Source organism: Salmo salar, chromosome ssa14, assembly GCF_905237065.1.
Source record: "Salmo salar chromosome ssa14, Ssal_v3.1, whole genome shotgun sequence".
NCBI classification, from domain to species: Eukaryota; Metazoa; Chordata; class Actinopteri; order Salmoniformes; family Salmonidae; genus Salmo; species Salmo salar.
The window spans coordinates 84,459,269-84,486,917 of record NC_059455.1 but is presented as its reverse complement, the minus strand read 5'-3'; the positions used below and the strand labels follow the sequence as shown (position 1 = coordinate 84,486,917).

General features: G+C 42.3%; 2 protein-coding genes across 7 annotated transcripts in view; one reads left to right on the top strand and one right to left on the bottom strand.

The window, feature by feature from the left end:
* Positions 1 to 5,041, top strand: part of LOC100380447 (sarcoglycan, epsilon) — a 28,223-nt gene extending 23,182 nt beyond the window's left edge. For 3 of the 5 annotated variants that reach the window (XM_014142812.2, XM_014142809.2, NM_001173731.1), the window contains 3 exon segments: positions 2,150 to 2,193; positions 3,758 to 3,801; positions 4,188 to 5,041. In XM_014142812.2, the coding sequence (XP_013998287.1) occupies positions 2,150 to 2,193; positions 3,758 to 3,801; positions 4,188 to 4,238 (139 nt within the window). In that variant the 3' untranslated portion in view covers positions 4,239 to 5,041. 5 annotated transcript variants of the gene reach the window in all.
* A 916-nt stretch (positions 5,042 to 5,957) lies between these two features.
* Positions 5,958 to 27,415, bottom strand: LOC106570464 (N-acetylneuraminate 9-O-acetyltransferase). 2 transcript variants are annotated; one of them, XM_014142833.2, is made up of 19 exons: positions 26,985 to 27,415; positions 25,601 to 25,697; positions 25,311 to 25,431; positions 24,826 to 24,870; positions 24,448 to 24,510; positions 19,048 to 19,092; positions 18,817 to 18,940; positions 18,363 to 18,577; positions 16,883 to 17,049; positions 14,594 to 14,852; positions 14,292 to 14,381; positions 13,922 to 14,041; positions 13,148 to 13,304; positions 12,887 to 12,966; positions 12,542 to 12,643; positions 11,839 to 11,979; positions 11,384 to 11,461; positions 8,963 to 9,055; positions 5,958 to 8,835 (listed from the first exon to the last, which is right to left on the bottom strand). In XM_014142833.2, exons 1-19 carry the CDS (start codon positions 27,226 to 27,228, stop codon positions 8,560 to 8,562), a joined length of 2,517 nt encoding a protein of 838 aa, XP_013998308.1. In that variant the 5' UTR covers positions 27,229 to 27,415; the 3' UTR covers positions 5,958 to 8,559. The 2 variants fall into 2 exon arrangements, with proteins under 2 accessions (XP_013998308.1, XP_013998307.1); XM_014142832.2 differs by having other exon boundaries at positions 24,442 to 24,510; positions 26,985 to 27,414.
* Between the last annotated feature and the right edge of the window lie 234 nt (positions 27,416 to 27,649).

Genomic DNA, 27,649 nt, shown 5'->3' with positions numbered 1-27,649 from the left:
TCGAAGCGCTCAGATTGAAACTGGTTTAAACTCTAAACGGTAAATCTGTCATATGATTTCTAGTATGGCATGGCTCAGGAAAACCAGAGCAAAGGGGTCCTGTTAATAGTTTCAAGTAAAAATGCTTTCCCATGATAATTATAGAACACACATTCTATACATGCTATACAAATCAAATCAAACTTTATTTGTCACATGCGCTGAATACAGCATGTGTACAGTGGTGGCCAAAAGTTTGGAGAATGACACAAATATTAATTTTCACAAAGTCTGCTGCCTCAATTTGTAATATGGCAATTTGCATATACTCCAGAATGTTATGAAGAGTGATCAGATGAACTGCAATGCAAATGAACTGAATACCAAAAAATAATTTACACTGCATTTCATCCCTGCCACAAAAGGACCATTCCGATTCTCTCGTTAACACAGGTGTGAGTGTTGACGAGGACAAGGCTGGAGATCATTCTGTCATGCTGATTGAGTTCGAATAACAGACTGGAAGCTTCAAAAGGAGGGTGGTGCTTGGAATCATTGTTCTTCCTCTGTCAACCATGGTTACCTGCAAGGAAACACGTGCCGTCATCATTGCTTTGCACAAAAAGGGCTTCACAGGCAAGGATATTGTTGCCAGTAAGATTGCACCTAAATCAACCATTTAATCGGATCATCAAGAACTTCAAGGAGAGAGGTTCAAATGTTGTGAAGAAGGCTTCATGGTGCCCAAGAAAGTCCAGTAAGCGCATGGACCGTCTCCTAAAGTTGATTCATCTGCGGGATCGGGGCACCACCAGTACAGAACTGGCTCAGGAATGGCAGCAGGCAGGTGTGAGCGCATCTGCATGCACAGTGAGGCGAAGACTTTTGGAGGTTAGGCCTGGTGTCAAGAAGGGCAGCAAAGAAGCAACTTCTCTCCAGGAAAAACATCAGGGACAGACTGATATTCTGCAAAAGGTACAGGGATCGGACTGCTGAGGACTGGGGTAAAGCCATTTTCTCTGATGAATCCCCTTTCCGATTGTTTGGGGCATCTGGAAAAAAAGCTTGTCCGGAGAAGACAAGGTGAGCGCTACCATCAGTCCTGTGTCATGCCAACAGTAAAGCATCATGAGACCATTCATGTGTGGGGTTGCTTCTCAGCCAAGGGAGTGGGCTCACTCACAATTTTGCCTAAGAACACAGCCATGAATAAAGAATGGTACCAACACATCCTCCGAGAGCAACTTCTCCCAACCATCCAGGAACAGTTTGGTGACGAACAATGCCTTTTCCAGCATGATGGAGCACCTTGCCATAAAGCAAAAGTGATAACTAAGTGGCTCTGGGAACAAAACATCGATATTTTGGGTCCATGGCCAGGAAACTCCCCAGACCTTAATCCCATTGAGAACTTGTGGTCAATCCTCAAGAGGCGGGTGGACAAACAAAAACCCACAAATTCTGACAAACTCCAAGCATTGATTATGCAAGAATGGGCTGCCATCAGTCAGGATGTGGCCCAGAAGTTAATTGACAGCATGCCAGGGCGGATTGCAGAGGTCTTGAAAAAGAAGGGTCAACACTGCAAATATTGACTCTTTGTATCAACTTCATGTAATTGTCAATAAAAGCCTTTGACACTTATGAAATGCTTGTAATTATACTTCAGTATTCCATAGTAACATCTGACAAAAATATCTAAAGACATTGAAGCAGCAAACTTTGTGGAAATTAATATTTGTCATTCTCAAAACTTTTGGCCACGACTGTAGACTTTACCGTGAAATGCTTACTTACAAGCCCTTAAACAACAGTGCAGTTCAAGAAGAGTTAAGAAAATATTTACAAAATAAACTAAAGTAAAAAATTATAAAAACGAACACAATAACATAACAATAACGAGGCTATATACACGGGCTACCAGTACCGAGCCAATATGTGGGGGTACAGGTTAGAGGTAATTTGTACATGTAGGTAGGGGTGAAGTGACTATGCATAGATAATAAACAGCGAGTAGCAGCAGTGTAAAAACAAATTGGGGGGGGGGGTGTCAATGTAAATAGTCCAGTGGCCATTTGATTAGTTGTTCAGCAGTCTTATGGCTTGGGGGTAGAAGCTGTTAAGGAGCCTTTTGGTCATAGACTTATAATCTGTTGACCTCTAATTTCAGAAACCTGCAGAACCAGATTCAGATACCACAGCAACAGCCATCAGGTTGGTATTGAGTCCTGCTTTAGTACGATTGGTCTATTATCTCATGGACCAATGAAAATGTATACAGTAAAGCCCTCACTAAGTAACATAACAACCTTGGCCATAGATTAATTATGGTCATCCTCAATCATCTAACCGATCACATTTTAGATGAAATAACATGGAGGCTCAGTTCTGATAACATAGTTAATGTTGACTGCAATAGTTTTCTTTCCTGATTTTTCCTTTTTATTCACCTCGACCAAATACATTCTTCCAACCACCTACTGTTCTGTAGTGACTGTGTCTAACTAGAATATGGCTCCCCCTTGTGTGCATGTCAATGAACTACAAGAGGGCCCTCTAAATACTCTAAGTACTCTGTCTAAACCACTGCTCTAACTAACTGCTCTGTCTAAACCACTGCTCTAACTAACTGTTCTGTCTAAATCACTGCTCTAACTAACTGCTGTTTCTAACTAACTGCTCTGTCTAACTAACTACTCTGTCTAACTAACTGCTCTTTCTAAACCACTGTTCTTTCTAAACCACTGCTCTGTCTAACTAACTGCTCTGTCTAACTAACTGTTGTTTCTAACTAACTGCTCTGTCTAAGTGTTGTTTCTAACTAACTGCTCTTTCTAAACCACTGCTCTGTCTAACTAACTGCTCTTTCTAACTAACTACTCCGTCTCAACCACTGCTCTGTCTAACTACTCTGTCTAAACCACTGTTCTGTCTAAATAACTGCTCTTTCTAAACCACTGCTCTGTCTAACTAGCTACTCTGTCTAAACCACTGCTCTGTCTAACTAGCTACTCTTTCTAAACCACTGCTCTGTCTAAACCACTGCTCTGTCTAACTAGCTACTGTGTCTAAACCACTGCTCCGTCTAAATAACTGCTCTTTCTAAACCACTGCTCTGTCTAACTAGCTACTGTGTCTAAACCACTGCTCTGTCTAAATATCTGTTCTTTCTAAACCACTGCTCTGTCTAACTAGCTACTGTGTCTAAACCACTGCTCTGTCTAAATATCTGTTCTTTCTAAACCACTGCTCTGTCTAAACCACTGCTCTGTCTCAACCACTGCTCTGTCTAAATAAATGCTCTGTCTAAATTTTACATTTTTACATTTACGTCATTTAGCAGACGCTCTTATCCAGAGCGACTTACAAATTGGAATAACTGCTCTTTCTAAACCACTGCTCTGTCTCAACCACTGCTCTATCTAAACCACTGCTCTGTCTAAATAACTACTCTGTCTAAATATCTGTTCTTTCTAAACCACTACTCTGTCTAAATCACTACTCTGTCTAAATATCTGTTCTTTCTAAACCACTGCTCTGTCTAAACCACTGCTCTGTCTAAATATCTGTTCTTTCTAAACCACTGCTCTGTCTAAACCACTGCTCTGTCTAAACCACTACTCTGTCTAAATAACTGTTCTTTCTAAATCACTGCTCTGTCTAACTAACTGCTCTGTCTAAACCACTGCTCTGTCTAACTGCTCTGTCTAAATCACTGCTCTGCCTAAATCAATGCTCTGCCTAAATCAATGCTCTGTTCTTTTTACTGCTAACAAAGGAGATAGAGATAATTATTGTATGTCGACATTTCGGAGACTGGAGGCAAGTATACTGGTCTGCTTTTGCTTAAATGAATCATTCTCAACTATAGGAGAGAATATTTTATTTTGCACTTAATATAACAGTAGTAGACTAGTTGAAAAGGAGAAGGCGCTACGCTCGCTCAGCATTCAAATCATATTATTTTACTTAAACAGCTATTATGAGTTGGACGTTTTGGCCTTCACTCAATGATCACATTTTTGGTTTGCACCTCGACTCAAGTAGTTTGAGTGCCCTCATCTTTCCACAGTTACAATATAGTGACCATATTCCCATGAAGTTACAATATTCCCTCTCAGAACCTGTAAACAATCTATATTTCTCTTATATCCCAATAAATGATATTATGCAATATATTGATTAATGTATTTTATTCTCCATTCTAGGTAAATGGTATTCCTGAGGAGAGGAAAGTGGCTGAAGCAGTGAATTTGTGATGAGAGAGAACCCCCAGAGTGCTGGAGCTGCTGTCTTGTCTGTCTCTATCCCTTTTAGCCAAGTGTTTTTCTATGTTTACGTCCCAAATAGCACACTATTTCCTATATAGTGCACACTTCTGACCAGGGCCCATAGAGTAGTGCACTATGTAGGGAATAGGATGCCATTTGGAACAAACACTACGTCTGTGCCAATCTGCATGCCTAAGCAGTGCTTTCATACTTGACGCTATTGTCTTTCCGTGTGCACTTATATATGTGAGCAAGTGTTGCAGAGTACAGTAGACTCCTGATAAGGGCACATAGTATTGGTTAAAAAGACGACCAATTAATTGGGCCTGAAAAAAAATTACACTTCAGAACTTGCTTTGAAGTGGGGCGGCAGGTAGCCTAGCAGTTAGAGTGTTGGGACCAGTAACCGAAAGGTTGCTGGGTCGAATACCTGAGCTGACAAGGTGAAAAATCTATTGATGTGCCCGTGAATAAGGCACTTAACCCTACTTTATAATACATATTTTTGTGTGCACACTTACCACAATCCCAAGCAGTTGCATTTATCAGTAGTCAACTGTGCATGTTTGAGTGTATGAATGTGTGTATTCAAGCTTAATAATAAATATTAAAATGCTATGTTTATACGATATTTTTAAAATATTTTGTTCTAGAAATGACATGCCCTTAACGATATATTTGTATTTTTTAACTGGCACTCTTCAGATGAGAGACAGAGATGCTTTTATGTTTAATGTCTGACCATGTATGTGTAAATGCTAATTCTCTAAAAATACATTTGGTTTAAATTTGCTGTTTGGTGTCAATTGTAGAACCAGGCCTGTGGCAGGCCAGGAGGGCCCACTCTCTCCGTCTTTCTCCAGCATGTTGTATTAATTAGGTACTTCCTTAATCCTCTTCGTCCCGGGTCAGACATAAGGCACAGCGACTATCTTCTGCCACTGGAATCTGTCTTTTGCCACAGCTTGTGTCCTGTTCTATGAGAGACCCGTCTCTTCTAGCTCAGCCACCACTGTCCCGTTCTGAGACCCGTCTCTTCTAGCTGAGCCACCACTGTCCCGTTCTGAGAACCGTCTCTTCTAGCTGAGCCACCACTGTCCCGTTCTGAGAGACCCATCTCTTCTAGCTCAGCCACCACTGTCCCGTTCTGAGAGACCCATCTCTTCCAGCTCAGCCACCGCTGTCCTGTACTAGGAGAGACCCATTTCTTCCAGCTCAGCCACCACTGTCCTGTACTAAGAGATACCCATCTCTTCCAGCTCAGACACCACTGTTCTATTCTAAGATCTGTCTCTTCTAGCTCAGCCACCACTGTCCCGTTCTGAGAGACCCATCTCTTCCAGCTCAGCCACCGCTGTCCTGTACTAGGAGAGACCCATTTCTTCCAGCTCAGCCACCACTGTCCTGTACTAAGAGATACCCATCTCTTCCAGCTCAGCCACCACTGTTCTAAGATCTGTCTCTTCCAGCTCAGCCACCACTGTCCTGTTTTAAGAGAGAACCATCTCTTATAGCTCAGCCACCATTGCCATGGCGTTTTTAGTCTGCCTCGCTTGCACTTTCTTGCTGGTGTCCACCTGAGGGCCATTTTAGTAGTGTTAACATAAAGACCAAAAATGAAACATTCTGGGCCGGCTTCCCGGACACAGATTAAGCGTAGTGATTAACCTCACAGTGTTCACAAGGAAGGGACAAAGAAGTCAGACAATATTTTTATGAAGGTATGTATTATTGACAACGTACAACAGAATAAAGGCATTTATAAATAAAATGGGTACATTTCACATTTTTAAGACGTCACAAAATAATTTACATAAAACTTCTCTGGGTATACATAGTTGCTTCTTTTAATTTGACCAAAACTCATTTAAAACAGAAACATCTCAAATTGTGAATAACATACTGTAATATACTTTATATCAAGGTAGATTTGCCGTCCATTTACAGTCGGTGCAATTTTGTCAACCTCCTTGATCAATCAATCAAATGATCAAAATGTGTAATGTTTTGACTTTCATGCAAATCGTAACAAACAAATGGCACCCTATTCCCTACAAAGTGTACTACTTTTGATCAGAGCCCTATGGGCCAGGGATTAAGAGGTTTGCATTACATAGGAAATAGGGTGCCATTTGGGATACAAGCCTTCTGAATAGGCCTCAGTGCCAAGACCTGTTGGACCAAGCTATGGTATTGAATTCATTTAATTGAGAAGCTACATGAACCTGTAGTAATTCTACAGTGTACACCCCATTCAGTTACCTTTCCACGGCACAGAAAATATACAGATAAAATTCCTATGCGATTAAACTAAAATAACTAACTAATTTGCAGTCTTCTTAATGTACACTTACAATATCTGCTAAGTTGCCTTAACATCCAGCTTTAAGCAGGTGATTTACACATTGTGAAGGGTGTTAAATAATGGGCACTATAACCAATGGATCAAAGTGGTATCTAAATGATTCAACAACTGGATATGAAGCGATTCAGTGTTTCCTTAAATCCATACAATTTTGGCCGTTGTATTTAGGCTACCTCCAAGGTGAGGTACAAAATGGATGAAGTAGCAGATATACAAAAATCTTAGTTTTACTATGCCATTAAATAAATAAAAAAAAACCTTCCTTTGTAAAAACCTTACAAGGCAGAATTGGAAAATACACACAAAGAACATGGGTTTGCCTAGTTGGCTGAAAGAAGGCTTGACTGTTGGTGTATATTATCCATCTGTAGGTAAATGACAGGCTCAACATGAAGTACTGCTTTTTATTCTTTAGCAATACTTTCCATTCACTCACCTTCTTTAAAATACATCATGAAGTATCACGACCAAGGATGGAAATTAAGCTAGCCCCGATGCTAGCACTTTTCAGACTGGGCTATTAGAAAACGTGCTTAACTGGCCCGGCGGCGAGTGAAATTTGGTGTTTTACAATATAGCACAGAATACCAACCGGGATAGTAGAAATTACGGTTTACTAGCCCAGCTGGCCACTGCCCAAAATCCTTAAATTCCATCCTTGATCACGACGCGTCAGATTTCAATGCAAACTTGGCACTGATGCCGTGTGGCAACTGAGGAGAAAACCGTAGGGAGTAGAACGAAGGCATTCAGTCAGGTGCATGTCAGCCATCCACTCATCCATTCATTAGCAGTGGCTTCGCTATAGTGGTAACTAATGTTGTACATGAAAGTATGCTTTGACGGATCTCCTGCCACGGTATGTTAGATGTATTTACAAAGCAGTGCCTGTTCTATTGTAGCTCTGAGAAGCCTGCTCTGAGAAGCCTGCTCTGAGAAGCCTGCTCTGAGAAGCCTGCTTTAAGATGACTAACAAACAACACAGAAACAACATCCACACTTCTCCTTTAACATACTAGTATGAATTGGTGAAACAACTGAACCTGCACAAACGGATGCACGCATACACCAGAGTGGTTGTTTACCCCCGATAGGATAGGCTCGTGTCAGACCCAGAATGCAACAGGATTCTGCAATGAAAATTCATTACTGCATCTTCTGCCTGGCCTGGCTGTGGTCTTTGAGGTGGTGACAAAATAAACTGAAAATATCTAGGCAATACTTCATTCACAAACAAACAGCAGTCATGGGCACACACACAACAAATGGAAAAACAAAAGCAACAACCAAAAATAACCCTGTATAAAATAGACGCTTAATTTAAATAATGTGCATAAAACAAAGATTTCAGAGCTAGGTGACTGCTGACCTCACCTTTCAGCACAAGGCAAACGTTACTTGTTTCTACATGCATCCCAAATAGCACCCTTCTCTATATAGTGCACTACTTTAGACCAGAGCCCAGTCAAAACTAGTACACTGCATAGGGAGCCATCTGGGGCGCAATTAGTTAAAAAAAATCCACACATCATCAAACCCACCATTACCCCCGATCCTCCACCCCAACCTCACCCTTCTTCCATTGTAAACGTCTATAGTATGAGTCAGTACCTTATTCATGTGGTGTTCAGTGATGTGTGGGCCCAAGTTGGGACCTCGTCCTCTTCAGTGTACGACTTTCCCCCCAGTACTCAGATCAGAGCAGTCAAGATAGACAGACAGCCATGACATATCCTTGACTTGGCCCGTGTCTGTTCAACTCCGTCATATTCATTGATGCAAACCGTAGCAAAAGGTTTTCAATGGAACACATCTATCAGTCAATTTTTCAGTTTGGTGCCAAATGAATACGACCCTGGGGTCATGGAAGACTAACCAGTCAGTCAGTCTCATTAGTCTAGAAATCAGTCTACCTCTCCCCCACAGTGGTACCCCCTCCTCCCCTCAGTGGCCTTCTCCCTGGTTCCCTTCAGCGCTCTTGGACATCAGAAGTAGACCCAGGGTGAAGACCCCGGCAACCAGCAGCCTCTTGAGCAGGGTGCCCCCGTCCTTGGGGATGGCCACCTGGGCCAGGTCGTTGGTGATCAGGGAGATCTCATGGGCCACACACACAAAGATGAAGGTGCTGAGGATAATGTTGAGCGAGGGGTTGCCTGGGATCAGCACCAGGATGCCCTTGGTGTCTGCCGCCAGCCAGATGTGGTACTGGCAGATGAACAGCTGGGGGTCGGAAAGAGAGAGGGAAAGGCAGGGAGTTCAATGCAATAAACGAAATTCACAGGTATCATACAGAGATTCTGCTGATGAACAGGGAGTGCAGCATCCCTGCAAGTGGCATGCATCTTACCTCTAGGGAGATCTTCCCGAACCATGCGAAGAATGAGCTGTATAAAGAGCGGGCGTATCCAGGAATGTTTCTGATTAGGATGAAGGCTAGGATCTGAAAGGAGGAGGAGGAGCAGAAAGACATTCCAGCCAGTCAGGGCATGGCATGGACCAACTGTATTAAGGGGGGGGGGTAAGCACATCACAATGCTGACAGGGGCTGGACCAAAAAGACGATCCAATACATAGAAACAAGAAAATGTCAGTTTCATTTGGGAACAGCAAAACACGTTCTTTATTCTTCTTTAGCTGAGCTACAGTAAACTACACCCCTCCTGTTATTGTAGAAGGCAACTAATTCCTTTGTCATTTTGGGCTATGTATCGTAAACTCAACAAAAAAATAAATGTCCTCTCACTGTCAACTGTGTTCATTTTCAGCCAACTTAACATGTGTAAATATTTGCATGAACATAACAAGATTCAACAACTGAGACATAAACTGAACACGTTCCACAGACATGTGACTAACAGAAATGGAATAATGTGTCCCTGAACAAAGGGGGGGGGGGGTCAAAATAAGAAGTAATAGTCAGTATTAAGTACTGCAATGCATCTCCTCCTCATGGCCTGCACCAGATTTGCCAGTTCTTGCTATGAGATGTTACCCCACTCTTCCACCAAGGCTCCAGCAAGTTCCTGGACATTTCTGGGGGGTGGTGGCCCTAGCCCTCACCCTCCGATCCAACAGGTCCCAGACGTGCTCAATGGGATTGAGATCCGGGCTCTTCGCTGGCCATGGCCGAACACTGACATTCCTGTCTTGCATGAAATCACGCACAGAACGAGCAGTATGGATGGTGGCATTGTCATGCTGCAGGGTCATGTCAGGATGAGCCTGCAGGAAGGGTACCACATGAGGGAGGAGGATGTCTTCCCTGTAACGCACAGCATTGAGATTGCCTGCAATGACAACAAGCTCAGTCTGATGATGCTGTGAGACACCGCCCCAGACCATGACGGACCCTCCACCTCCAAATCGATTCCGCTCCAGAGTACAGGCCTCGGTGTAACGCTCATTCCTTCGACGATAAACGCGAATCCGACCATCACCCCTGGTGAGACAAAACCACGACTAGTCAGTGAAGAGCACTTTTTGCCAGTCCTGTCTGGTCCAGCGACTGGTGGGTTTGTACCCATTGACGACGTTGTTGCCGTGATTTCTGATGAGGACCTGCCTTACAACAGCCTACAAGCCCTCAGTCCAGCCTCTCTCAGCCTATTGCGGACAGTCTGAGCACTGATGGAGGGATTGTGTGTTCCTGGTGTAACTCGGGCAATTGTTGTTGCTGCCATCCTGTACGTGTCCCGCAGGTGTGATGTTCGGATGTACCGATCCTGTGCAGGTGTTGTTATACGTGGTCTGCCACTGCGAGGACGATCGAGCTGTCCTTCCTGTCTCCCTGTAGCGCTGTCTTAGGCGTCTCACAGTACGGACATTGCAATTTATTGCCCTGGCCACATCTGCAGTCCTCATGCCTCCTTGCAGCATGCCTAAGGCACTTTCACGCAAATGAGCAGGGACCCTGGGCATCTTTCTTTTGGTGTTTTTCAGAGTCAGTAGAAAGGCCTCTTTAGTGTCCTACGTTTTCATAACTGTGACCTTATTTGCCTACCGTCTGTAAGCGTCTTAACGAACGTTCCACAGGTGCATGTTCATTAATTGTTTATGGTTCATTGAACAAGCATGGTAAACAGTGTCTAAACCCTGTACAATGAAGATCTGTGAAGTTATTTGGATTTTTACGAATTATCTTTGAAAGACAGGGTCCTGAAAAATGGACATTTCTTCTTTTGCTGAGTTTATATCACAGTGTCGTGTTCGAGACCACCTAAAGCAAGACCGAATCAAGCCCAATACCAGAGCAAATCAAGTCCGAGTCAAGACCAAGACCGGAAGGGAGACCCGAGTCAAAACCAAGACCAGAAAAATGCCAGTCCAATTCAAGACCATGATTGTAATTTTGTCAAATCACCACCATAAGAGTTGAAAATGTCCAGTATTTCTGTGTTCATATTTCAGAACAACGTCTGGATTCTTTAGACATTCAGAACAGTGAATAAATGCTGCTGAGGAAAAATAGAGACACTCTACAAATGATTACTAACCCAAACACAGTGGGGAACAATGGGCCTTCTATGCCTTCAGAGTATGGCTAAGGATTTATAAAATAATAAATAATGAAATCCATGTCTGTGTCAACTACAGTAGGTTTCGTAGAAGGTGTGCATTAACTGTTTAAAGATGTTCACTAACTCCTTAGCTTAGGGGTAACTACTTGACAAGTAACAGAACTTACATCTGTGTATGGGAAAACTACTGTGAGCATGGCTTTGTCTGTGAGACCAACAGTAAGCAAGGCCTGACTTCCTATTGTGTTTACCTGGAGCCCTGAGATGTAGGGATGCATCTCGTTGCACTCGGTCTTGTTTTTACAGCTGCTGGCCCATATGGAGTAGGTCTGGAACAGATGAAACAAGGAGAGGTTAGGAAAGTGTTGTTCAAAGAGTACAAGGTAAAAGCTGAGGTTAGTAACAAGGAGCACAATGTGCATCAGATAGGGATAGAAGGGACATCTTCCATCTGAGATTTGCATTGACCTCAGAGTGTGAATGTTTACTAATAAAAAATAAATGATGAGGTTAACTTTATAAGAATAGGTGCTCAATATACTCACCTGACTGGTTAAAATGAATACTACAAAAACACACCATGACTGTTTTTACACTTCAAAACTGGACTGCTGACAAGCACAATGGTTTGGAGATTGATGGACTAATAAAGTAAATACTAGAATATGGTTTTAGAGTGTAGAATTAGTAATGGTTAAATAAATACCATGAATGAGACTACAGAGATGAGGAGTAGGATGTTAGAGATTCTTGTGGAGAAGAGAGGCTCTCCTTTCCCCTCAGAGAGGACCTGGAACTTCTGCAGCACCAGGTAGACAAAGGCAAACAGCATCCCGTGGATAATGGCCTGAACGACACACACACACAAAGTCAAAACACACACATTCAGATACTAATATGTATAATAATAACAATAATAAATGCCATTTCACAGATGCTTTTATGCTAAACAACTTAGTAGTGTGTGTATATATTTTGTATGGGTGGCTCCAGTGGGAATCAAACCCACACTCTTGATGTTACAAGCACCCTGCTCTACCGACTGAACCACACAGTACCACTTACTCACACTGACCAACCAATAGAACCATCTAGATCACTAACATTAAACAAACATCGACCAACAGATTCATCTGGGGCGGCTGTTAGCTTAGCGGTTAGAGTGTTGGGCCAGTAACCGAAAGGTCGCTGGTTCTAATACCAGCAACACCAAGTTGAAATGTACCAATATGGCTGACCCTACAAAACAGCACATCACGTGTATGTGACAATAAAAAACATGTTTGACAAGTTATTGGTGCAACTTCCTAAAGAGATGTGATACTGTGATATTTTGATACCGTATTAAGAAAATCTGATAGGAGAGAGCCACTTAAAGGGTGTCAAAACATGTTCAAATATCTACTTACAAATCGATCCAGCTTCCACCTAAACCACCACTCGTGAATGCTTCCGTTCAGCTCAAAGAGCTTGGAGACAGGCCAGACTGAGAAAATGTTCTCAAACAACCCCTGGAAGAGATAGACAGTTAAACATCTGCTGATTTAGGATCAGTTTAGCCTTTTAGATAAAATAAGATTACATGGACAGGGGGGCCTGATCCTAGATCACTATTCCTGCTCTGAGACGCTTTATGAATACAGCCATTGGTCTTAAACAGTGGCCCATACCAGTAGAGAACTTTTTAGTTCCATTCAAAATCTCAAGAGAATTAAAGCCTCTAAATGTGTGAATAAACCAGATGATGAACTCACCTGTGAATATGCAAAGAAGCAGATGAACAGGAGTAGCCCAAGCAGCTTCACTAAAATTCCAATGTGCCACATCCCACTACCTGTAAAAAAGACAAATGACTAAACACTCACTGTGCTGGACTGAATTTCTTCACAAATCAACACTAGTATGAATCACTTCTGAATTAAACACTTTTAAAAAGAAAACATTTCTTAGCTTTTAAAATCACTGGTTTATTTGCTATCTTTACTTCTACAGTACAATGGCTGACCCATACGGACCGTTGGCTTTCTTCTGCAGTATCTGGGGCCACATGGCCATGGTGGCGTAGATTATGACGAACCAGAAAGTGACCAGAGGCACAAAGTAGTAGAACTGGTACGGCCGATCCATCACCAGACACAAAACTATGACCAGGAAGTTGAGACGGAATAGGACCTGGAGACAGACAGGAATACAGTGAAGTTGCACCTAAACGCTGATCTGGGGTCAGTTTTGCATTTCCCCCACTAACGGTAAATGTTATTATTGGGGGAAGGGAAGCTAATCCTTGTTCTGTACCTAGGGGAATCTTCACCCCGGAGCGGACAGATACAGGAAATGGCTATTCTCACTTTTAACAAAGCATTCTAAAGAACAGACATGGAACGTGCTTAAAAATGATGATATTTATCTAAATGAACTAGAAATAGTTTGGCATGGTTGAACAGACATTGCTTTTAACAATGACACACAGAGGGTGACTTGAGATAAGGAACTTGATACTGCAGCATAACCAAAGTACAAGCTGTGTGAAGTAAGCTTGGACCAGACCATACGGATCCCTCTTATCAAGGGGTTCCTTATCAATACCTCTACATATGTGATCAATACAGTTGTTGCTAACTATCCATGTTTTGGTTTTTGATAAAAAATGTCATTGTTTCTATGGCATATGGTAGCACATGTCAGCAGTTGTGTATTTTACATTACATTTAGTCCCTTAGGAAAGGTAGAGCAGCTAAAACCAGTACCGCAGTAACATTTTATTAACTCTAATAAAACCTAGTAGTTACCTGGCACACTCTGTAGAGTCCAAAGTCCCCTTTGAGCCAGAAGAAGGAGAAGTGTCCGTATCCTGTCTGGAAGAGGTATGCTGCCACCAGGACCCGAACATGCATGTACACAGGGATGAACTGGGAAGGAAGGTGTACTTTTAAAAACACACCGCCCTTCACTTCATCACACATCGCAGTAAATAAAAAATACAAAAAATGAAATAGGTTACATGGATACTCACACGACACATGCTTTGTTTCAGCACTTTGAAAATAAATATAAATGGTAAATGCTTTCTAATGCAATTATACATGTGGTCATTTAGTTTATATTCAAAGCAACAGAGTTAACACATCATTATAAATCAAAGGTAATGGTAAAACTCACGGCGCTGGCTCCAGATATGTGGTAGATGAGGATGACCAGCTGCATCCAGCCCTTCCACTCGTCGGTCTGCTCCCTGTTCAGCAGCTTGGTCTGTGTGGGAAATAGAAAATCACTGAGATAGAGGAAAGAACCTTCTATCAGGTCAGACATGGACCATTGAGTTTAGCAGTCAACGACAACTCATTTAAAACAGAAACATCTCTGAATTCATGTAGGCCTAAGCTTCCACCTCCAAGAAACAACTCTGCAAAAAAATACCACTTTTTCAACTCCCTTAAACATTCCATCCCAAACCCTCTCACCTCCTTGCTGTTCTCGCTGTAGAAGATCCCCAGGACAAACATATAGATGAGGGGGATGAAGAAGGTTGTGTGGGTGTAGAACTTCTGCTCCTTCATGAAGATGTCGGCCCGGTCACACAGGTAGAAGTAAGCCATGATGAGGCCCATCTTACACATGGCCTGGAACGGAGCCTTGTGGCTGAGAGGCGGCGCCGCCGTGGCCGGCTTCTTCTCCTCGCCACTCTCCACGTCGGGGGGAGTGGGCCGGGACTTCCAGTACCTGTTAATATGTTTAAACTTCACTGCTTGACATGCATGATGAAATCCTTGGTGAGAATGAAATGACTGAACAAATGAACAACGAAATGGCACGGCAGCAAGTAAGTGAAAGAAATAGGCCTTGACTATGTTTTACTAGTAATGGGGACATACGTAAATGCCAAGAAAATAACTTTTTGGTCAGTGTGTGTGTGTGTGTCTCTGTGAGAGAGACGCGTTGTATTTTCATTTTCTGTTACTACATCAGCCAACATTTGCCAATGTTGATCTATGCCTAATGATCCTTTGGAATGCAAGAATAATGCAATATGTTGTATTAAATGTACTAACCCCCCCTTCCCTTTCCCTTTATCTGCAGATCCTAGGATACCTGACAGAACCTACTATTCCCAGGAATGAAGATGTACTTATCTACAGATCCTAGGATACCTGACAGAACCTACTATTCCCAGGAATGAAGATGAACTTATCTACAGATCCTAGGATACCTGACAGGACCTACTATTCCCAGGAATGAAGATGAACTTATCTACAGATCCTAGGATACCTGACAGGACCTACTATTCCCAGGAATGAAGATGTACTTATCTACAGATCCTAGGATACCTGACAGAACCTACTATTCCCAGGAATGAAGATGAACTTATCTACAGATCCTAGGATACCTGACAGGACCTACTATTCCCAGGAATGAAGATGTACTTATCTACAGATCCTAGGATACCTGACAGGACCTACTATTCCCAGGAATGAAGATGAACTTGGATACTGGAGAAGTAACAAGCACCGTTTCCCCCATCCTAGCTAAAGCTGCGCACAAGTATCTTGGTTCTCCCTGTACTAGTGTGGACAGTGAGCGCTTTTTCAGTGCAGCTTCACACATTGTAGACAAAAAAAGAAACAGACTCTTGTGACAAAGCCGAGGCAGTCGTTTTGTAACCCAGCCATCTAATGGCACTGGGGAAAAAATGGACTAAGCCCTGTGGCTTTTCTGTTGTTTATTCATGGCTGGTATGGGTCAAGATTTTAATTTAATTTAAAACAAAGCCGTTTTGTTCTTTCGTAAAAAATAATAATTTCCTAAATGAAAGATGAGATGTGTTGTAAATTCCGCATTTGCTAGTCAAGTCAGTTAAGCACATTTGAAAAGTTGAAGCCATTTATAGCAGTTTATGACAGCCTAGAGACAGTACTTTTATCAAGCAGTTAAAGCTAAAATGATTAACTGCATTTTAGTTTCAACCAATATTTTTTTTTTTAGTTTCTCCACAGTCAAGATTGGATAGTAAGAAGAGCCACCAACAACTTAACCATCTTTGTAATACGGGGCAGCTAAAATAATTGTGTCATGAATAACTGTTGCGCGATTAAATACATTCATGGAATTGTCATTTTTCTCATTTACAAGTTATTAAGCAATCTGTTCCTAACTGAACAAATGAACATGTGACACCTTGTTTCAACTATTTAGATGTACTAGAATGCTTAAAAGGCCGATACCTTTTTAAATATCTCTATCTGTATCTGTTTTTTCGGGAAGGAAAATATTGGATATCGGTATCGGCCAACAATGTCATATCGGTGCATCCCGATCACAAACCTGACGTTTTTTAAAGAGACAGTGAACAAATTTGAATGTAATGCATCTCAATCGGAAAATAGTGCTTTTACACAATGTAGGAACCTAATATTCTACAAATGACTTTCATTTTAATGACAGGAATTCGTATCAACAATTTAGTTTTTATAACAAACTCATGTGTTTACAGTGTTACATATTTTCTAGGGCACAACGTGCTTCAAAAGCAGCTAGAATTCATATAGGCTCAATGTAGGCTGTATCTCGATCAATAAAAAAACATTTTTCTGGTGCGACTAAATTTCATGGGGTGCTCCTAACATTTTTTACGCTGGGAGCCCTGGCTCTGAACAACACAAAATAGTCTAGGTGCATATGTTTCAGTATATCTGGCCCCAGTGGGAATAGAACCCATGACCCTCTAACCGACTGAGCCACAAGGGAGCGTGTACCTGTTGTGGCCCAGAGCATGAAGCACCAGGAATACCAGTGCTGAGCCCAGGAAGACGCAGCCCGTCAGTTTCTGGAGGAGGTTGGGGGCCGGCAGGGACTGGCAGCAGGAGCCGTCGATGGGCCGCAGGACCTTGTTGCACACAGCGTTCATCAGGATCATGGCACCCTGGTGGAGGGTAGAGAGACATTTTTATAGAGCGGAAGACTCCAGCACAGTGCAAGCCTTGTCCTGGCTCCGGATGAAGGGTAACGGTTAGGTTTACTGTGACAGGGTTATCAGGTGTAGGGTGAAGTTGCCCTTAGACGTGGATCTTGCGTCAGTTTTGCATTTTCCCCACTAACGGTTAGGATTAGGGGGAGGAGAAGCTGATCCTAGACCTGTACCTTTGGGAAATTTCATACCCGGGGCAGGTTAGAATGAGCCATGCGCAGCTCGTGCTGTAACAGACTCGCAGGTTACCGCAGTCTTAAGGTATGTAACCTTATACGTACGGCCCAGTACATCGCTGGGGCTAAGCTCCTGCCTGCCATCCAGGACCTCTACACCAGGAGGTGCCAAAGGTCCTAAAATTGTCAAAGACTCCAGCCACCCCAGTCATAGACTGTTCTCTCTACTACCACATGGCAAGCGGTACCAGAGTGCCAAGTCTAGGACCAAAAGGCTTCTCAACAGCTTTTATCCGGACTATTTGCATTGTGTGTGTGTGTCCAACGCCTCTTTTACGCTGCTGCTACTCTCTGTTTATCATATATGCATAGTCACTTTCTTTCATGTACATACTACCATAATTAGCCCGACTAACCGGTGCTCCCGCACATTGGCAACCCGGACTATCTGCACTGTGTCCCGCCACTCCCTCTTTTACGCTACTGCTACTCTCTGTTAAACATATATGCATAGTCAATTTAACCATATCGACATGTACATACTAGCTCAATTAGTCCGTCTAACCGGTGCCTGTATACAGCCTCGCTACTGTATATAGTCTCGCTACTGTTATTACTCGCTGTCTTTTTACTGTAGTTTTTTTATTTCCTTACTTATCTATTGTTCACCTAATACCTATTTTTTACTTAAAAATTACACTGTTGGTTAGGGCATTTCACTGCAAGGTCTACACCGGTTGAATTCGGCGCAGGTGACAAATAAATTTGATTTCTGTTTGTACTTTGAACCCTGTCCTCAAAGACTCTGTTTCTATAAAAGGGGAGAACACCAATCATCTACTAACTAGGCAAATGCAGGTGAACATAGAAGCTGTCAAATGTTCAATGAATTAAAGTGCAAGGTATACGGGATGGACAGTGTAATTTGACATGGTGCTGGTTAAGAGAGTCATAGAGCCTGATGGTTTTTCAGCACTAAACTGTTTCAAACCATACATATTTCATTTGTGTTTCTTTATTAGCCTTAAGCCAGCTGTTATTTGATCATACAGATGCAGGAGGAGGTGCCGGCCAGATCACCTAAACACCTACCACGTTCCGGGTGTTCTCGGGCAGGTGCAGGCCATCAGCTGATTGGGCAATGGTTTCCATGGCAGCCTGGCGCGAGGCGCCCAAGAACCTGACTCTGGTCTTGGCGTTCTTCTTGTTGCTGTTCAGAGTGCCGAGCGCCGCCTCGTTGTACAGCTCCAACTGCTCGTTAGTAATCATCTTCCTGTTAACACTCAGAATTTCCTCATGGACAGGGTCTGGAGGAGAGAGAGAGGGGGCATGAGAGAGGGGAGGTTGAAAGAGAGCGATGGAGGGGGAGGAGGACAGTGAGATTGGAAAGAGACGGAAGAAGAGAGAAAATAAAGAAAGATGGAGCGAGGGAAGAGAGCGAGAGAGAAATGCTTAATCAATATAAATTCCTCACTTTCAAAGCACTCATTGATTGACTATTTTATTTATTTCACCTTTATTAGTAGATGAACAGTAAAGCACTAACCCTGTAAAACCCAGTAGACCTCCCCATCCTCAGCCAGCTGTTCCAGAGGCAAGGAGATGGCTGTGAGGTTGGCCCTGTACTGCTGCAGCGCCTCGCTGCTGCCACTACGCAACTTGATGGACCACTATGGGAAAGATTGAAATCTCTATGATGAAATGCATCTAAACTATGCAGGAGGAAATGTGATAAATATGTGGTTAACAGAGTTGAGAGTGAGCATATTTCACTAACAGTGGCAGCTCCGATGATGACGACATCTGGTTTTACAGAAGGATCCTGAAACACAGTCAAGAAGTCATATTAAATCATGCCTTGTTACTATTTTGGAATGATCTTAAAATCGCAGTAAACTGTTGCCATGTATGGTGTGCTTACGGGCAACAGAAATAGCCTAATGCTGAGGGCTCTTCCAATTCAATCAAACCTAAATAAATCACAGTATTTATACAGTAACACTTAAATATAAATTCTCTTGCATATTGCATATGCATTGTCAAACAAAAAATACATTGTAAATATCTCTCATTAAGTACACACTTTCACAAATAAGATGCGGATGTTTGAGGACAGAAGAGGTATAACCAAAGATGTGATTCCGAATTTGTTGGATTAGATCAGTGCTTCAAACTTTTTATAGTCCCGTACCCCTTCAAAACATTCAACCTCCACCTGCGTACCCCCTCTAGCACCAGGGTCAGCGCACTCTCAAATGTTGTTTTTTGGCATCATTGTAAGCCTGCCACACACACACATTATACGATACATTTATTAAACATAAGAATGAGTAGGAGTTTGTCACAACCCGGCTTGTGGGAAGTGACAAAGAACTCTTATAGGACCAGGGCACAAATAATAATCAATAATTACATATAACATTTTATTTGTTCATCAAAAATGGTGAATAACTCACCACAGGTTAATGAGAAGGGTGTGCTTGAAAGGATGCCCATAACTCTGCAATGTTGGGTTGTATTGGACAGTCTCAGTCTTAAAATCATTTTCCACACACAGTCTGTGCCTGTATTTAGTTGTCATGCTAGTGAGGGCCGAGAATCCTCTCACATAGGTACGTGGTTGCAGAAGGCATCAGTGTCTTAACAGCGAGATTTGCCAAGGCAGGATACTCTGAGCGCAGCCCAATCCAGAAATCAGTCAGTTGCTTCTGATTAAATTCAATTTTCACAGAACCGTTTGAAATTTCGATGAGGCTCTCCTGTTCAGATATCGGTAAGTGGACTGGAGGAAGGTCCTTGTTAATGCAGACAGAAGAGCTCTTACTTCTTAATCATAGCCTCAATTTTATCCAGCACTTTGAATATAGTTGCATAGTCCCTGTAATCCTAGATTCAGATCATTCAGGCGAGAAAAAAACTTCACCCAGATAGGCCAATCGTGTGAGAAACTCATCATCATGCAAGCGGTCAGACAAGTGAAAATTATGGTCAGTAAAGAACTTTAAGCTTGTGTCTCAATTAAAAAAAACGTGTCAATACTTTGCCCCTTGATAACCGGCACACATCTTCTGTATGTTGTAAAAGCATTACATGGTCGCTGCCCATATCAATGCATAGTGCAGAAAATACACGAGAGTTCAGGGGCCTTGCTTTAACAAAGTTAACCATTTTCACTGTAGTGTCCAAAACGTCTTTCAAGCGGTCAGGCATTCCCTTGGCAGCAAGAGCCTCTCGGTTGAAGCTGCAGTTTACCCAAGTGGCGTCGGGAGCAACTGCTTGCACGCGCGTTACCACTCCACTATGTCTCCCTGTCATGGCTTTTTGCGCCATCAGTACAGATACCAACACATCTTGACCACCAAAGTCCATTTAATGTTACAAAGCTGTCCAGTACTTTAAAAATATCCTCTCCTGTTTTCCTGGATTCTAGAAGATGTCTTCCTTAATTGACCCCCCATAAACGTAACGGACATATACCAGGCCCGCCAAGTCTGTTGACTCATCCAGCTGTAACGCATAGAACTCACTAGCTTGTATGCGAAGCAGTAATTGTTTCAAAACATCTCCTGCCATGTCACTGATGCATCGTGAAACAGTGTTGTTTGATGAAGACATTGTCTGTATAGTTTTTGTTGGCCTTTTCCCCCAGCATTGTCCCAGCCATATCCGCGTCAGCAGGAAGAATTAAGTCCTCCACAATAGTATGGGGCTTGCCTGTCCCATCCACTCGGTAGCTCACCATATAAGACGCTTCTAGACCCTTCTTATTAATGGTATCTGTTGCTTTTATACATCTTACTACTCAAAAGAAATCTTAATTCTCGCTCAAAAAACTAAACTGGCTTATTTTTCAAATTGTCAGTTTTTTTTTTTTAAATGTCTGTGCAAGAGTGAATGTTTCATCGAGTTGTGAGATAGTACTTTTGCACATATAACACACTGTGGCTGAGGAAAGGCACTACTCCCAATATAAGTGAACCCCAAATCAATGTAGTTCTCATATTTGCGCCTCTTCGATGGTCCAACGTCTGTTGTTCTGTGCTTTCCCAGGTAAGTAAGCAGTAACTCTTCGGCTGCATAATATTCACAACTGTCAGTGTCCATGCTAGCTGCACTAACAACAAATGTAGAATTACTGATGCTAGCATTGGATGTGCTCGTGGAAGCAGAACAACTTGTGTCGTCGACAGATGCAGGTATAGTATTGCTGCTAGTTGATAAGTCATTGAAAATGGATGTCACTTTTTAAATGATTAAACTGGAATTACAGCTTACTTTTTGAATTGACCCCAAACCTGTGTTAGATACAGTGGCTTGCAAAATAATTTACCCCCCTTGGCATTTTTCCTATTTTGTTGCCTTACAACCTGGAATTAAAATAGATTTTTTGAGGGTTTGAATCATTTGATTTACACAACCTGCCTACCACTTTGAAGATGCAAAATATTTTTATTATTATGGAACAAACATGAAATTAGATAAAGTGTGCAAAACTATTCACCCCCCCAAAGTCAATACCTTGTAGAGCCCCCTTTTGCAGCAATTACAGCTGCAAGTCTCTTGGGGTGTCTCTATAAGCTTGGCACATCTAGCCACTGGTATTTTTGCCCATTCTTCAAGGCAAAACTGCTCCTGCTATTTCAAGTTGGATGGGTTCCACTGGTGTACAGCAATCTTTAAGTTGAGACTGGAACCTCCGTCCCAGTCTCAAATCTCTGGAACAGGTTTCCCTAAAGAATTTCCCTGTATTTAGCGCCATCCATCATTCCTTCAATTCTGACCAGTTTCCCAGTCCCTGCCGATGAAAAACATCCCCACAGCATGATGCTGCCACCACCATGCTTCACTGCAGGGATGTTGTTCTCGGGGTGATGGGTTTGCGCCAGACTTAGCGTTTTCCTTGATGGCCAAAAAGCTAAATTTCAGTCTCATCTGACCAGAGTACCTTCTTCCATATGTTTGGGGAGTCTCCCACATGCCTTTTGGTGAAGACCAAACGCGTTTTCTTTTCTTTTTTTCTTTAAGGAATGGCTTTTTTTCTGGCCACTCTTCTGTAAAGCCCAGCTCTGTGAAGTGTACGGCTTAAAGTGGTCCTATGGACAGATATTCCATTCTCCGCTGCGGAGCTTTGCAGCTCCTTCAGCATTATCTTTGGTCTCTTTGTTGCCTCTCTGATTAATGCCCTCCTTGCCTGGTCCGTGAGTTTTGGTGGGCAGCCCTCTCTTGGCAGGGTTGTTGTGATGCCATATTCTTTACATTTTGTTAATAATGGATTTAATGGTGCTCTGTGGGATGTTCAAAGTTTCTGATATTTTTTATAACCCAACCCTGATCTGCATTTCTCCACAACTTTGTCCTTGACCTGTTTGGAGAGTTCCTTGGTCTTCATGGTGCCGCTTGCTTGGTGGTGCCCCTTGCTTAGTGGTGTTGTAGACTCTGGGGCCATTCAGAACAGATGTATATACAGTTGAAGTCGGAAGTTTACATACACTTAGGTTAGGTTGGAGTCATTAAAACTCATTTTTCAACCACTCCACAAATTTCTTGTTAACAAACTATAGTTTTGGCAAGTCGGTTAGGACACCTACTTTGTGCATGACAAGTAATTTTTCCATCAATTGTTTACAGATAGATTATTTCACTTATAATTCACTATCACAATTCCAGTTGGTCAGAAGTTTACATACACTAAGTTGACTGTGCATTTAAACAGCTTGGAAAATTCCAGAAATGTATGTCATGGCTTTAGAAGCTTTTGATAGGCTAATTGACATAATTGGAGTCAATTGGAGGTGTACCTGTGGATGTATTTCAAGGCCCACCTTCAAACTCAGAGCCTCTTTGCTTGACATCATGGGAAAATCAAAAGTACTCAGCCAAGACCTCAGAAAAAAGATTGTAGACCACAAGTCTGGTCCATCCTTGGGAGCAATTTCCAAACGCCTGAAGGTACCATGTTCATCTGTACAAACAATAGTACGCAAGTATAAACACCATGGGTCCACGCAGCCGTCATACCGCTCAGGAAGGAGACGTGTTCTGTCTCCTAGAGATGAACGTACTTCGGTGCGAAAAGTGGAAATCAATCCCAGAACAAAAATAGAACTGTTTGGCCATACCGACCATCATTATGTTTGGAGGAAAAAGGGGGACGCTTGCAAGCCGAAGAACACCATCCCAACCGTGAAGCACAGGGGTGGCAGCATCATATTGTGGGGGTGCTTTGCTGCAGGAGGGGCTGGTGCACTTCACAAAATAGATTGCATCATGAGGTAGGAAAATTATGTGGATATATTGAAGCAACATCTCAAGACATCAGTCAGGAAGTTAAAGCTTGGTTGCAAATGGGTCTTCTAAATGGACAATGACCCCAAGCATACTTCCAAATGGCTTAAGGACAACAAAGTCAAGGTATTGGAGTGGCCATCACAAAGCCCTGACCTCAATCCTATAGCAAATGTGAGGGCAGAACTGAAAAAGCGTGTACGAGCAAGGAGGCCTACAAAACTGACTCAGTTACACCAGCTCTGTCAGGAGGAACGGGCCAAAATTCACCCAACTTATTGTGGGAAGCTTGTGGAAGGCTACCCGAAACATTTGGCCCAAGTTAAACAATTTAAAGGCAATGCTACCAAATAGTAATTGAGTGCATGTAAACTTCTGACCCGCTGGGATTGTGATAAAACATACTCTATTATTCTGACATTTCACGTTCTTAAAATGAAGTGGTGATCCTACCTGACCTAAGACAGGGAATTTTTACTAGGATTAAATGTCAAGAATTGTGAAAAACTGAGTTTAAATGTATTTGGCTAAGGTGTATGTAAACTTCCGACTTAAACTGTATACTGAGATCATGTGACAGATCATGTGACACTTAAATAAAGTCTACCTGTGTGCAATCAAACTAATTATGTGACCTCTGAAGGTAATTAGTTGCACCAGATCTTATTTAGGGACTTCATAGCAAAGGGGGTGAATACATATGCACACACCACTTTTCCGTTTGTATTTTTTGAAACAAGTAATTTTTTTCATTTCACTTCACCAATTTTAACTATTTTGTGTATGTCCATTACATGAAATCCAAATAAAAATCAATTTGAATTACAGGTTGTAATGCAACAAAATAGGAAAAAAATATTTTGCAAGGCACAGTACATGTACTTGCCTTTACCTCTGTCCACGACATCAAGCGCTCCTTCAGAGAGTTATTCACCTCTGCATACCACAGGAAGTCCTAACAACAAAACAGGAAACAATCGATCTTATCGGGACAATCCCCAAAATAAACATGCTGTTTGCCTTGAAAGAAAAATAAATAATTGGGAGGCGAATCTACATTTACGTCATTTAGCAGACGCTCTTATCCAGAGCGACTTACAAATTGGTGCATTCACCTTATGATATCCAGTGGAACAACCACTTTACAATAGTACAACTATATCTTTTTTTTGGGGGGGGGGGGATCTACATCATCAAATTAAAAAAAGCACATTGTTATTGTTGACTGAGACAGAGGAGATGTGAAAAGAGAGATACACAAATAGCTCACCACATTGACTGAAGAGCTCCTATCTTCAAAGGGAATGTTCTCGTGCTGGTGGACAGACATCACAACAGGGGATAAAACAGTCACTGTCCCCATTTCTCTACTCAAGATTAGAGCATTGACTGAGTGCAGCAACTACCCATCTTATTTTAGGAATACCATGGCTAAAAATCATATATATACACACACACAACACAACACACACACACACACACACACACACACACACACACATATATATGATAGACACACAGACACTTACATTTGAGCAATTCAGCATACGCTCTTATCCAGAACAACCTCCAGGAGTAATAACAGTTACGCACTTAAGAGGTGAATCCTAATTTAACTGACTTTTGAATAATTCTGCATTGATGTCAATGGGAGCTTTGAGAGTCACTCAAGGGCAGAGATCTCAAGTTAAGATTCAGCCATAAGCTCAGAGATTCATGTTTGTGTGTGCTTTATGCCAGGGGGATTTAGCTTACCTTCCTTCCATTCTCTCTTTGTGTAGGATCGATTATTTGTATGTATGAATAGAATAGCTGCCGTATTCTGGAATCACCAATGAAGGCCACCCTTTTCTCAGCAAGGCAAGTCTTTGCTTCACTGTGGGAAAAAACAACAACTAATGACTCACTCGCACATAGTAACAACAACTGACAAACAATTTGATAATTGTGTAGTTGTGGGCTTGGTTAAAATGCTATCAAAAGTATGTAACACATTTTACACACACACCACACTTACATACATTCCCCCCATTGGTGTGACTCACATGCTTTTATATTTGTGCATCATACAGCCATAGGGCTGCCATACGTTTTCTCCTAAGAACCGACCACTGGACAGCAACCACTCACATGTGTCTCCGCCTGAGGGGAAGACAGAGAGAACATTCCAGTAAGCCATACCAAAAACACACACACAATGAAACCTGCTGCCTCTACACAGTTTTCAACACTACAAATGCAGCAGTCCGGGCAATGCAAGGTTCAGCCAAGACACCATTGCAGCACAAATTAAGCCATCAACATTTTCCACTAAATCACACACATCTCATGGCGTTCACTGGTGTTCTAATTGAATAGAACCATCTGGCAATTAATCAATGCAAACGAGCAAAAGATGTGGGGTGACAAGAAAAGGCGTCAAGAGCAGCCAATGTCAACACCAGCCAGACAACAGCAGCAGCTGTTCTCAGTGTACACACAGAGAGCCCACTGTGTCCTATGCCTTCCATAAACAAAGATCACTGTATGCAAGCCATCATCCGGGAGGCGAACGCTTGCCTCCCAGATACAAACAATCATTTATAAATGGCCAGCTAGGCTCCTGCCTCCTCTGTGGCTGTATGAGCATAATAGCCAATCATAAGACATACATTAGATTCCACAGTTAGCCACAGACTGCTATGGCTTTATTATCCCCACTATCAAATAAACAGTGATGTCAAATTTGAGCTTCCCGTAAAAATAAAAAATAAATGACGCTCTACCGTAACTAGCAAGCGTTAGCTAGTTATTACCACGCGCATGCGCAGTAGGTCACTTACGTTAACTTGTAAAGAGTTCATTAGCTAACGTTAACTGACCAGTTAACTAACGTTTGCTTAGGTTGATGACAGATAAGAGACATATTAACTAACAAGCTAGTTGCAATCAGCTAATACAGTAGGCTAGTTTGCCAGTAAGAGCGTAACGTTACTAGCTAGCTACTACAATGATGTAATTAAACATGGGTTAACTCGCGACGATGCCACTAGGATACTTTACACATTGTGCTTGACTGTCTCTTGGTTGAATGCATCACAGCTATGCACCAAATATGTTATATATCATTGTTCTATCTATGCTAAAACGATGTAGCTAACGTTAGTTAGCTAATTCAGGCTCCTGCAAGTGTATTCATGCTTCCTTGCAATTGCTTAGCTGTAGCTAAGTCCTTGCGGTTTTATTATTATGTTTTCTCAATTTGCAAATACCATATTGTTGTAACTAGTAAGATTGTGTTAGCAAACGCCCTAACAGCGAGAAAAATGGGCCAAAGGGGAGCTAACGTTAGCTAGCTACAAGTTCCCCGAACACATTTGAGTCAAGTGTCTGTTAGCCAGGTAACGTTACGTTAGTTATCTAACAAACATATTTAAGCCAGTCGCTTACCTCCATAATACCGAGAAGCTGTGTGAAACACGGTGAGTAGAATGACGGCAGCGAGAGATAATAATTTAGCATTTTTAATGCAAAAATACTGATTTATTTCCCGTTTGCCTAGGCTATAGGCCAGGACCGCCATCTTGGCTCCTCCATGACAACAAGTAGACAAATAGGATTCCACGGGGTGGTCGGGGGCTGAGTACACCCGCGCGTCCACGCATCCGCCGTCTGGCACTGTTGTGTGGGGCATAGCCGGTGCGCGATTTCTGACGCTGTTCGTAAACCTGCGGCTGGTTCAGACACCTGCTTTTCACCTTCCGTCGTCAATGCAAACATGATTTAAATAAATCAACAGTACAATTAAAGGATCCTGAAAACGTATGCTGCAAAATCGTATCAGTTGTTTGAATTGTATTCATTGTGTTGTCATCAGGGGCTCCAGAGTGGCGCAGCGTCGTCCGGGTTTGACCGGGGTAGGCCATCATTGTAAATAAGTATTTGTTCTTAACCAAGAGGTTAACCTTGACTTGCCTAGTTAAATTCAAAAATCATTCAGTTCCTGGAACGATAGAAATTGATATCAACTGATGGTACAATGATCTGCAAGACAAAGCAATTAGCTGCAGCTGCTCCAATGAAGATTAAATCAAATTGCGGGTGTTAATGGGGGA